Source organism: Eubalaena glacialis, chromosome 3 (assembly GCF_028564815.1).
Source record: "Eubalaena glacialis isolate mEubGla1 chromosome 3, mEubGla1.1.hap2.+ XY, whole genome shotgun sequence".
NCBI classification, from domain to species: domain Eukaryota; kingdom Metazoa; phylum Chordata; class Mammalia; order Artiodactyla; family Balaenidae; genus Eubalaena; species Eubalaena glacialis.
Genome location: NC_083718.1, coordinates 60,882,806 through 60,895,974, shown reverse-complemented (window position 1 = coordinate 60,895,974; position 13,169 = coordinate 60,882,806). Strand labels below are relative to the sequence as shown.

General features: G+C 31.9%; 1 protein-coding gene across 2 annotated transcripts in view; it reads left to right on the top strand.

Moving 5' to 3' along the window:
• The window catches only part of SUCO (SUN domain containing ossification factor), a 72,743-nt gene that overhangs the window by 31,089 nt on the left and 28,485 nt on the right, over positions 1–13,169 (top strand). The window contains exons 10-15 of one of the 2 annotated variants that reach the window (XM_061183100.1): positions 6,217–6,324; positions 7,877–7,982; positions 10,517–10,537; positions 10,740–10,795; positions 11,274–11,365; positions 12,187–12,252. In XM_061183100.1, coding sequence (XP_061039083.1) covers positions 6,217–6,324; positions 7,877–7,982; positions 10,517–10,537; positions 10,740–10,795; positions 11,274–11,365; positions 12,187–12,252 — 449 coding nt within the window. The remainder of the gene's footprint in view (positions 1–6,216; positions 6,325–7,876; positions 7,983–10,516; positions 10,538–10,739; positions 10,796–11,273; positions 11,366–12,186; positions 12,253–13,169) is intronic. The other variant, XM_061183101.1, reaches the window with a different exon arrangement.

Genomic DNA, 13,169 nt, shown 5'->3' with positions numbered 1-13,169 from the left:
TAAGACGTTGGCAATTTGGATAAAGAAGAGAGGGGAATCTGAAAAATGTGTATAGCAGATAAAATTGACAGCTCTGGGTTAGTAACTGGATGTGAGGAAGAGAGAGGCATCTGTTAATCTCCCTTGATTTTGGCTTCCCTGCTTGGATCTGTGATTCTGCCATTAACTAAGAATATAGGCAAAGGAACCGATTTATGTGGGAAATAAATTGATATACCAGCAATTTTATTAGATTACTTGATTTCATTGATCAAAAGCAGCTGTTTTAAAAAAGAATTGAGGTAAATCACCACCATCAAATTGAGTAATATATATATATAATTTTTTTAATTTAAAGAGAAACTCTTTAAAGATAATGCTTATTCTTTTCTACTTTTGGTTTTCACTCCTTTTGTTAATATACATATTTAAGTTCAGTTTGAAAATTAACACCAAGCTATTTAAGGGCATTAAGGGATAATATTAAAAAACTTAATTTTCCCATATGCCATTTGGTCTGGAAACTGAATTTGAGGAAATAGTTATCTGAGATCATAATCAAAATGTTATTTTTGGGTTTTTGTTTTTGTTTGTAAAAGCCCCTGTAGTCAGTAACAACTCAGTTTTTATGCTCTAAAATTTTGTATTTTAAGCAAAGACATGCTGGGATGAAGTTATACGAAGCAATCATTTTGTTTTATTCTGGTTTACAGAATAAGTGATCATAGCTACCCGTTTGTATTTTAATGTTTTTGCAGACAGCATGTATTCGTGTATGTGTGTTTACTGTATATTTTACTTTTTGCTCATCCATTTATGCGTCTTTTCATTGTATAATTAAAGAACCTCAGAACACCTTTACTGATTTAACCTGATTTGATTGGGTTGACCCACCTAAGGTATATTAAGATCACACAGTCTCATTATAGCTTTATAAATCCTAATATCTGGTAGAATAAGTTTATACCTCATCTTCAGATGTATCTTCACTATTTTTGTCCCTTTGTTTTTTCTTTTAAATTTTAGAATCATCTTGTTGAATTCTAAAAAAAAAAATCATGCTGGCATTTTTATTGAAATTGTATCAAATGTCTAGATGAATTTCAAGATAATTGACATTTTAGGATTTTGAGCCTTCTTGTTCATTTGATAGTTTGTCCATTTGTTCATTCATTTGTTTGTTCCTTCTTTCATTCTTTCTATGTTTATTGAGCACCTGTTATGTGAGGTTGCTGATATTAGAAATAACATTGTTTCACAAATTAGGCTGAGATCCTAGAAAGGTGTCATTCCCTAATCACTAATGAGACTGAACATATTTTCATGCACCAGTTTTTCCTGTAAATAATGCTGCTATGAACATTGGGGTGCACGTATTGTATCTTTACAAATTAATGTTCTCATTTTCTTCAGTTTTATACCCAGCAGTGGAATTGCTGGATCGTATGGTAGTTTTATTTTTAGTGTTTCGAAGAACCTCCATACTGTTTTACATAGTGGCTGCACCATTTTACAGTGTACTAGGGTTCCCGCCAACAGTGTACTAGGGTTCCCTTTTATCCACATCCTTGCCAACGTTTGTTATTTGTAGACTTTTCAGTGGTAGCCATTCTGACGTACGTGAGGTGATATCTCATCGTGGTTTTGATCTGCATTTTTTGATGATTAGCTATGTTGATCATTTTTCATGTGCCTGTTGGCCATCTGTATATCTTTTTGGAAAAATGTCTATTCAAGTCTTCTGCCTATTGTTAACACATTTTTGACTAGAGACGTATTATGGCCACAGGCATTAGTTTCTGCAAAAATCCCCCAGTCAGTGATGTGTTGGGCTTCCCTGGTGGCACAGTGGTTAAGAGTCCACGTGCCAATGCAGGGGACACGGGTTCGAGCCCTGGTCCGGGAAGATCCCACCTGTCGCGGAGCAACTGAGCCCTTGCTCCACAACTACTGAGCCTGAGCTCTAGAGCCCATGCTCTGCAACAAGAGAAGCCACCGCAATGAGAAGCCTGCGCACCACAACGAGGAGTAGCCCCCACTCACCACAACTAGAGAAAGCCTGCACACAGCAACAAAGACCCAACACAGCCAAAAAATAAAAATAAAAATAAATAAATAAAATAATGTGTTAAACTGGGTTCTTTGTTTTCTTTGATATTGAATTGTATGAGTTCTTTATAAATTCTGGATATTAACCCCTTATCAGTCATCATTTGCAAATGTTTTCTCCCATTCAGTAAGTTGTCTTTTTGTTTTGTTGATGGTTTCCTTTGCTGTGCTAAAGCTTTTAAGTTTACTTTTGCTTTTATTTCTTTTGCCTTAGGAGACAGATCCAAAAAAATAGTGCTATGATTTGTCAGAGTGTTCTGCGTATGCTCTTTTCTAGGAGGTCTGTGGTTTCAGGTCTTACATTTAGGTCTTTAATCCATTTTGAGTTTACTTTTGTATATGGTGTGAGGAAGTGTTCTGATCTCATTTTTTTACATTTAGCTGTCCAGTTTTTCCAGCACCACTTATTGAAGAGACTGTCTTTTCTCCATTGTATATTCTTGTCTTCATTGTCATGGATTAACTGACCATAAGTACATGGGTTTATTTCTGGGCTCTCCATCCTGTTCCATTGATCTGTTGTCTGTTTTTGTGTCAGTACCATGCTGTTTTGATTACTGTTGGTTTGTAGTATAATCTGAAGTCAGGGAACATGATATCTCCAGCTTTGTTCGTTTTTCTCAAGATTCAATGTTCTAAGTTTGGAACTCAACTGTAAAACCTTCCAGGCCTCTGGGAAGATGTTAATTTTAAATTAAATTAAGTATGTGATTTCAAAAATAAATACTTAGTATAGTCACGTGGCTCAAACCCAAAAAGGTATTTAAAAGAGGTAGGGGAGTTACAGTGAGAAATATACTTCCAATCTGTCATCTATCTTCCTATTCAGTGTTAAATTTTTAGGTATCTTTTTAGTTTCTTTATGCAAAAAATTAGAGATTTTTATTTATCTCTCACTTTTCACAGTAGCATATTATACTTACTATCTCACCTTGAATTAAGTTTTAACTTAAAAATATCTGGTCATGTTTCTGTTTCACTCATAAAACTTTCTCATTTTTTTTTTGATAGCTGCATGAAAATCCATTATATGATTGTACCAAGATTTAACTAGTCTTCTGTTGATGGTTATTGGGTTGTTTATAATCTTTTGCCATGACAGCCAGTTATTATAAATAAGCTTGTGCATACACTGTTTTATACTTGTGTGAATAGATGGGAAGTTTTAAAAATTACATTTAAAAGAAATAATTATGAGACTATATAGGTTTTCTATTTCTTCTTGAGTTAGTTTTGGTAAATTACATTTTTCTAGGAATTTGTCTTTAATCCATTTTGAAAGTTTTTGTAGTAAAGCTGTTTATGGTATTCTCTTATTGTTTAAAGATCTTTTCTTTGTAGCTTTGCAGTATAGTCTGAAGTCAGGGAATGTGACTCCACCAGCTCTGTTCTTTCTCAAGATTGTTTTGGCTATTCGGAGTATTTTGTGTTTCCATATAAATTTTAAAGTTCTGTGTTCTAGTTTTGTGAAAAATGCCATTGGATTGCATTGATTTTGTAGATTGCCGTGGGTAGTATGTTCATATCATCTGAATTTTGACACATGGTATTTTATCAAACTATTCTTATGTTTAGATCTGCTACTGTACTGATCTTTTAAAATTCCTGACCTATAAATAATTAAGGGAAGTATGTTGAAATTAGATTTGTCAGCTTTTTATGTAGTTCTATTAATTTACAAACAGTGTTGTCTGCCTCTAAGAAAATATAAAAGATGAGGCAGTAAGATAAGAAAGCATTTTAAAATCAACTTTCATGTGGAATAATTACATATGTACTAATGTTTTATGAGTCTGTTAGTTTCATACAAGTTTTAGAATTGTTAAATCTGCCCGGTGAATTGACTCTTTACACCTGGAAATACATTTGTCCAAAAGTTTATTTTAACTGTTAGTAATATAGCTCCTATTTTCTTAGAAATTGAGAACATTGTATGCAAAAAAAGGAGGTAGAGGAGAATTTGCTTTTTCTTCTTAGTGCTCTTTTAGATTTATTTTCTCCATTGTAAATAAAAAGCAAAGTCTTGAGTCTGATTTTCTTTAGTTTCCTCTCCCCAGGGTGTTGTGGTGGTATGGACAATGTTTAGGCTTTGGAGCCAGATAGATGTTTATTTTGACTTTTAGCTTTACTATTTATTGGCTAACTGACTATTAGTTAGGACTCTTGATTCTGCTGCTTTAACAGAGACCAGGTAACTGTGGTTTAAAAAAGATAGATATTTAATTTTCTCTGACATAAAAACCTCAAGCTGGTAGGTGATGCAGGGAACAGAGAACAATTAAAGGACCCACACACCTTCTGTCATGTTTTTCTACCACCCCTGAGATGTTGTCTCTGCCTGCATTGCTGAGATGATTTCTTCCTACCACATCCTCATTCTAGCCTGCAAGGTAGGAAAAAGCAAATGGAGAGGTAGCAGCTTCTTTTTAAAGGCTTGACCTGGAAGTTGCACTGGACATGCCGCTCACATCCCATGACCCATAACTAAGCAACATTGCCAAGACTGGGAAAAACAGTCTTTGATGGGTGGCCGTATGCTTGGCTACATCTTTGGAGGGGGGGACAGGTTCTGTTACTAAAAAGGCAGAAAGGAAAAATGTGAAGTAACCAATTAGTGATTATTGAATGGTTCTATAAAATGGAGATAGTGTCCTATGCAGTTTGGTTGTAAGAATTAAATCAAAGTATGGATATAAATCATCTACCATGGTATCTGACCCAGAGTAAGCATTCAGCTAATGTTAGTTTCCTTTTTTTCATGAGCTTTTCTCTGAATCATGGCTGTTTTTACCATCTCCTGGAACTCAGTTCTGTTGCTTTCCAGGATGAACACAATATGTTAATTTCAATGCCTTTAATTTATTTAACATTAAATTGTCAGTATATGTAATCTCATTTGATATAATAATTAGTTTATTAAAGTATTGGAGTGCTAGATGTCATGAGTATTTCTTTTCCCTAAATGCCATGCTTTATGCAGTTTTATTTTACACATGTAGAACCATACTTTTAATTTTTTCCTAAACAGCAATATTTTGTGGCATCTTTTCCATGTCCATAAATATATATATCTCAATTATCATTTTTTTCAAAAGTTTCATACACATGATTTCATATAATCCCATAATAACCCTTTTTTTCCCCTTCCCTACCCCTATTTCCCCTCCTCCTTTCCCTCTCCCTCTCCCCACTGGTAACCACTAGTTTGTTCTCTATATCTGTGAGTCTGCTTCTTTTTTGTTTTATTTACTAGTTTGTTGTATTTTTAAAAACAGCTTTATTGAGGAATAATTGGCATAAAAAACTGCATGTAAAATAAATTGCGAAATGTTAAAGTGTACGATTTGATAAGTTTTGACATTTATACATCTATGAAACCATCACTACAATGAAGATAACAAGCATGTCTATCTCCCCCAAAAGTCCTCATGCCCCTTGATAATTTTTCCCTCCCAGCCTTAACCCCATAGCAATTAAAGATCTGTTTTCTATCACTATACATTAGTTTATATTTTCTAGATTTTTATATAAATGGAATGTATAGTTTTTAATACCATTTTTAATAACTGTTTGGTATTTCATTGTCTGGGTGGGGCCATAATTTGTTAATCAATGCTCTGTGCTAAACATTTAGGTTGACTTTCCCCCCCTGCTCTTATAAACTGTGCTTTGTTATATTTATTAAGATGTATATTCAAGGGTGATCATTTGGAGACATGTATCCATAGATTAAATTTCTAAAAGTATATTGCTGAATCAAAGGCTGTGGTACCTTTTGAGACAATATGGCCAAACTGCCCTCTAGACTGGTCAGGTTACACTCTTACTAGCTGTTCTTAGTCAAGTCATTCCTTCTCCAAGAATGAGGTTTGTCATTAGAAAAGAATCTTCTAAAAAAATATTATAGGACAAAATTAGTATCTTTTTTTCCAACTAATGATATGCTTGGGAAATACTTAAGGGTGTTCCTTATTTATAACCAAGGTTGCAAATCCTCTTCCTTCCTTACATTTTTTTAATGAGTAACTTCATGGAGGTCTAGTTTATGTAAGCTGTTAATGTCATGTTTAATATGAACTGTTATTTTGGTTGGTTTATCTAAATAATTGTCTTGTGTTCTTTTTAAAGGTTTGTTATTGAACTCTGTGAACCAATTCAAGTAAAACAGTTTGATATTGCAAATTATGAATTATTTTCTTCTACTCCTAAAGACTTTCTGGTTTCTATCAGTGACAGGTAAATTCTAAAGCTGGTTTCTACAGAGTTTATATTGGATTTTCAGAATAAAAATTTAAAAACAGGTCACATTTTAAAACTTTATTTTATTTTAAGCAACTTGTATCAATTTGTAAGAACAGTAGTAATACTATTGTAGGAAAGGCACTTGTTAGTTTACTTTCATTAACTTATATAGTGCTTATAACAACCCTCTGATATTATTCCCTTATGAGATGAGGAAACAGACAAGGAGAGATTAAGTAGCTTGCCTAGGTCACATGACTTGTGACTTGGACAACCAAGATTCAAATGTAGATCTGTATGACTTTAAAGTCCTTACTTTTAACATATTATGCCCTATTGCTTCCAGATATTCTTTAAAAAGTTATTAAAAACATACATGAGCATTTTATATCATGAGGTATATTTTTGTTAAAGTATATTTTAAAAACTTTGGTATATATGTGTGATTATAAGAGAAATAAACATACATTGTAAGGAATTTGGTAGAGAACCCCAATCCTATCAACCATAGATAACTGTATTAGCATTTTAATACATTCCTTCCAGTCTTTTCTATACATTTGTTCTACCAAAAAAGTCAGTTTTTAATGCTTACATCTTGAGAATATCCTTTTGTGTTTTAAACACATCATTTTTAATGAATACTTGATATTTTCCTCCCAGTGGAGGTGTTTATTCCTTCCATAAATCCTTTTTGAGTGCCCATAATATACCATGTAGGATGCTGTTTTTTATTTTACCATTCTTTTATCATTGATCATTAAGGGTTTTCTGTGGTGTTTCTTCCCCCACCCCACACTTAGCATTGCCTATATACAGTTTTTGAAATGAATTCTCAAGATCTCTCATTCATTTTTCTTTTACTAATCTTGCTCAAATCATTTCCTTTTCTCTAAGCTGTAATTTTCTTATATGTCAAATGAATATTCAGCTTTGACAACTAAAGTGTTTTTTTTTATGTGATGAGAGAACACTCGTTACTTTGAGGGATTCTTTAAATGCTGTAGTAAACAAAAATAATAGTTTTGGGCTATTACATTAGATTTCCTTTTAAAGGGGGAAAAGCTATATAACCTGTGAAATTCAAATATTATAGTAAAGGATTTTTTCTTTTTCCCTTTCCACCAGTACTTACACTTCATATCATCACACACTTATCGGTACATGAAGAGTAGTACCTCTTTCTTCCAAAACAATCTCTTGGCTACTTTCTGTTTTAAAACCTCCAGTTTACTTGGAAGCCCTCCCAAACCCCAAGAAGCAGTCCTGGTCCTACTTTTGTCTTCCTCTGTCTTCTATTTGATAATGGTGTAATTTTTCAAGACCATCTTTCCTCATAAGGAGGAACCTGTCAGAGTTTAGCTGGAAGAAAAAATGTATTTATTCAACTCGATGCTTAACTCATATTTAAACTATGTTAAGTGAGTGTGTTTACCTGGAGAGGGGAAAAATAATGCATAGGATCTCTTTTGAAAATGTGATGGAACCTCTCAATGTGTGATTTATGATTTTCTAAAAAGGAATATTTATATTTTATATTTTCTAGATACCCCACAAATAAATGGATTAAGCTGGGTACTTTCCATGGTAGAGATGAGAGGAATGTCCAGAGTTTCCCTTTAGATGAACAGATGTATGCAAAATATGTGAAGGTATGTTTATATTTGCAGAACTATGTTCTATAATGAAACATACCTGTTATTCATACTTTGTACCTCACCTGTTTAGAAATAAGAAAAATTAAGAGGAAATTTACTGCAATATTCCTTTTAATAAAACAATTCTTACTTGGATATATTATTTCATGGGACAAATACTAATAAAGTCCCTTTTGTATAACTGGAAACCTAGGCTAGTTTTTTGATATCTGTGGCTCTAATGAAATTCCAAATTATAACTCATAATATTTTTGGAGTCTTGATATAAAATGTCATCTTTATAGTATTATATTTCTTTATATTTTAAAACCCAAATCAGTTAGTCACTGCATTCTTTAAAGCAGGTCCGATTATTAGAATCTAAGATCATTTCCATTTTCATATCTAGTTATTTATCATTTTGGCTTTTTGCCTTTCGTATACTCAAATGAAATATTATGTCTAAGTAACAATTTCAAATAAAGTTTTAACCATTTAAATTCCTGCTGCAACCTAAATGTCCATCAACAGAGGAATTGATAAAGAAGTTGTAGTACATATATACGAAGGAATATTACTCAGCCACAAAAAAGAATGAAATAATGCCATCTGCAGCAACGTGGATGGACCTCCAGATTGTCACACTGAGTGAAATAAGTCAGACAGAGAAAGATAAATATCATATGATATCACTTATATGTGGAATCTAAAAAAAAAATGGTACAGATGAACTTATTTACAAAACAGAAATGCTACAAATGAAATTATTTACAAAACAGAAACAAAACAAACTTTTGGTTACTGGGGAGAAAGTGGAGGGTGGGGGGAGGGAAAAATTGGGAGACTGGAATTGACACATATACATTACTATATATAAAATAGATAACTAATAAGGACCTACTGTATAGCATAGGGAACTCTTCTATAATACTCTGTAATGACCGATATGGGAAAAGAATCTAAGAAAGAACAGATGTATGTATAACTCATAACACTTTGCTGTACAGCAGAAACTAACGCAACATTGTAAATCAAGTATACTCCAATAAAAATTAAAAAAAAATAAATAAATTCCTGCTGCTTCCTCCCCCAATGTAGAGGTGGAATTATCTACCAAAGTAGAATTAATCACTCTTGAATTGAATTTAGACAAAATATGGGAATTTCTTACTCCTCTTATTTCTTCCTTTTTTTCTTTAAAATAATACAGCCATACCTTAAAGTACAACTGTGTTAATAATAAGACCTTTTGGAATGACAGCAGCTCTAATTTTCTTTCTAATCTTTTCTTCTTTAAATGTGAAAACTTATAGCTACCTACTTGTCTTTTGGGATTTTACTGTCTATGTCTTTTTTAAGCATGTATTAAATTGGCTTCTGTAAATGGATAAACTTGTAGTATTCCTAGTCTCCGTATAAAAATGCTTTTATAAAAATGCTGTTTTTAAAGTACAGTTGATATTCTCAGTTAATGATTCAGCTGTGTTCAGAAAAGTCGAAGGTACATTTTCAGTTTCTTTTAAAGTGAATACTGAAACAGTTGTTTAATGACTTTTTTATATAACACAGTTTCTACGCTGATGAGGAAAAAAAATGTTAAAAATAATTTGGCAGGTGATAACAAGTATACCTAATTTTACAATTAAGACAACTGACATGTTATGAAATAGTTCCAAGAATCATTCTTTATATCATCTACCTTGTTAATAATGGAAGAACATTTTATTGGTGATACAAAAAATGCCATATAAAACTCCCTACTTTGTCATTTTTATGATGGGAGACTATAGAGCATTTTGATGATTGGTTTTCTTAAAAGCCCTTTTTGGTAGAATTAAGTCTAAAAGCAAAAAATATTTACTTTTGATTCTCATTTTATACTGATAAATGTTATATAAGTTTACCTGGGTTTTCCTCATCCCAAAAGAACTAAATCCAAATTTACAAAATACTTTTTAATAATTTATATTTTTAAAATGTATTGATAAATATCTTATACTTCTATAAGTTATACTTGAAATAGCATAGCATATCAAAAATTCATGCTTTCCCTAAAACAATGTGTATACAGTACTGTGCAAGAATAAATATTTCATATTATGCTAGTTAATTTTTTTATCAATATGAATGTTCATAGATATGTGTAGCTGCATATGTATCAATATATAAATTCATATGTGGGTATATACATGATAACATATCTATAATATTTAAAGTAATATAAAACAGGTTATTTCTAGATACTCTTTACTAATTACTTTTAGAGTGCTTTCATATCTAATGGATAAATAAAACAGCAGCAATGAATTTTAGGTTAAAGTTAATTTATTTCATTACAGTTAGACTATACTTTCTAGTTGTGTTGGTAAAAATTTAAATCATTGCTTTGGTTTCTGCAAAGAAATAAGAGTACTACAATGTTATCCATCACAGTACATTGCTTTCTATTCCTTAATTATATAATAATTTACAAATATTAAATGTTGCTTATGGTATGTTATCCAGACTTTGGAACTGATTTCTTTTTCTTTTCCTTTCTCTTGCTTCAGATGTTCATCAAGTACATAAAGGTTAGCAACCTTCTCTTTTGCAATATTGAATAACAGGGCATGGCATATTATTCATGGCAAAAAGCAAAACTTTACAAGTATTGATTTTTGGGGAAACGAGGACTTTATTTTTAGAAATGTTATAAGGAAAAAATGAATATATTGTTAGATAATCTCACATGCACTGTACTGGCTTCCCATTTCATGTGCTTTTATTCTTTAGGTGGAGTTGGTATCACATTTTGGATCAGAGCACTTTTGTCCATTAAGCCTTATAAGGTAATACAGAACAAAAAAATTTACTGAGTGGTTTAAAAAGAAAAAAAGGGATACATAAAAATCCCACTATATTTAAAGTGGAGAAATAATGTTCTACTACGTGAAGATAACACCATAGAAATATAAGCTACTATACCTTTCTTACTCTTGAATACCATTTAGAAAAATGTAAAAATTTCCTTTAAGAAAAAAGAACCTTCATTTTATGTGTTCGATTTAGCTTGCTTGATATGATGACAATATATGGAAACATTTTAGACCGATACAAAACTTAGTCATTGTATTTTTAAATGCCTTAAATAGATTAACATTTTAATGGAAACAGTGGATTGAGAAAGAGTGGTCATTATTTTTGAGTCCAGAAGTTAATGGCCCTCAAAACATAACCAAAGTTATTATGTTTTGTCATTTATTATGAAGAGATGAGTCTTAACAACTGTTTAGTTTTGAAAGACTTTAATGAAATTGTTGTTAATAGGGTATTTGGCACTAGCATGGTGGAAGAATATGAAGAGATTGCTGATTCCCAGTACCAGTCAGAACGTCAAGAACTATTTGATGAGGACTATGGTAAGTGACTTTAAAACAGTGACTATTTATGTATTATTTTTTGCTTTTTAAAATCTAATGGTAATGGGTAAATGTAGGTCACTTAAAAAAATCAATATGATGGTTGTCTTTAGTTTTTTCCTTGTTTTTAATCCTAGTAACTAATTTTTTCTTAAACGTATTTTCTAAAATAATTTTCTGCTTTGTAAATTGAGCTGTTTTCCAAGCTTATCAATCAGTTATTTGTGACTGGAACTCCCTTCGATAACATCAGTGCTATAAATTATGTTTATATCCCTATGCCAGCCCCAAAAACCTGTTACTCATAAGGCAACTGAAATAGTAGAATTGAAAATTAATTTCTTTGATTTGCCTTTAGCCTCAGAGCAAGCATATTGAGGCCTGAGTTTTTGAGAAACTCCCATGAACCTGCAGAGGTCGGAGAACGTTTTATGATACCCTCTGTTTCTACTTTATCCAGTTCTTGTTTTAAGATGTCTTAAACTGTAGTCTGAAATACCTAATTTTTCCCTTCCCTAGTTTTCCCATAAGTGAAGTGAAGACATTTACTAGGGGTTGGTAAACTACATTGAAAGCTTGAATAAAAGTCTTATAAATGTGATTAAAATTTTGGTAAGCAGTAGAAATATTTTCCTTGGTTTATATCTGTTTGATAAACAGCTTGTGAATTTCATTTTCTGTTTGTGAGTGTGTTTTAGATGTATAATAAAAATTATAAAATTGTTTTAAATGTCAGCTGACTTTGACGGGATATAATTTGAGCTTTTAAACATATTGGAGATAGTTCTTAGCGTAAGTACCTTCATTTTCTCTTTGAACAGATTACCCACTGGATTATAATACTGGGGAGGATAAATCCTCAAAAAACCTTCTTGGTTCTGCTACAAGTGAGTATTTTGGGTTTTGCTAGTCACTATAATTAAAGTATTTCTCAACTTTTTTTTCCTGGCATATGTGAACATTTTGTTGTGGTATAGTTTAGGGGGCTCCTACTCTCCCAGTGTTAAACTTTGAGTTGAAATCAAAGAAAATACTTTTGAAAAGTATTTCCATGGAAATAAAATAGGAAGAATATATGAAAACAAAGAAGAGAGGGAAAAATGCAAGCACAAGTTGGTTCTTCTACTAAAATTAAGCAGCTATATTTTTAGGCAAATTCCTTACAGTGAAGAATGGACTATGAATTTACTTGGGGAAAGAATTATTAAAGAGGTCCTAGACCATATGAGTAAGAGCGTCTGGGTAATCATACTGGATGGGAAAGGAATTAGTTTTAGAGGTGGTACTCATCAGTGAAATCCTACCAAATGAGGATTTGTTAATGTATGGGTATGGTTTCCTACTTAATTATAAAACATAAAGTCTGTTTCTTATTCATAATAATGATGATTCCCAACCAGTAACAATAATAGCAATAACAATATACTCTTTGTAAACTAAAAAGAACACTGACTAACATACTAGTTGTTTAATTTCTTGTCATGCCAACCTATTATCCGAACTTAGTGGTAGGCTAACTAAGTAGACTCCTTGAAAGACCATTACCGACTGACACTTTAGCTTTACTGTTAGAATGCAGGTAGGTATATTTAATGTTTGTTATCTTTGGTTATTCCTGAAGAATATGGAACTTACTGGAAGGAGTTTTCTTTTTATTTGGAGATTAATAATTGAATTTAATGAAAGTAAGTCTTAGTAAAATAGAAAACTATTTGTGCATTTCTCTTTTAGTGAGTTGAATTGCTTGAATCCCAATCTCAGTGTGTACATTGTCCTTATAGCTTTTTAAGATACTCAACCAGTA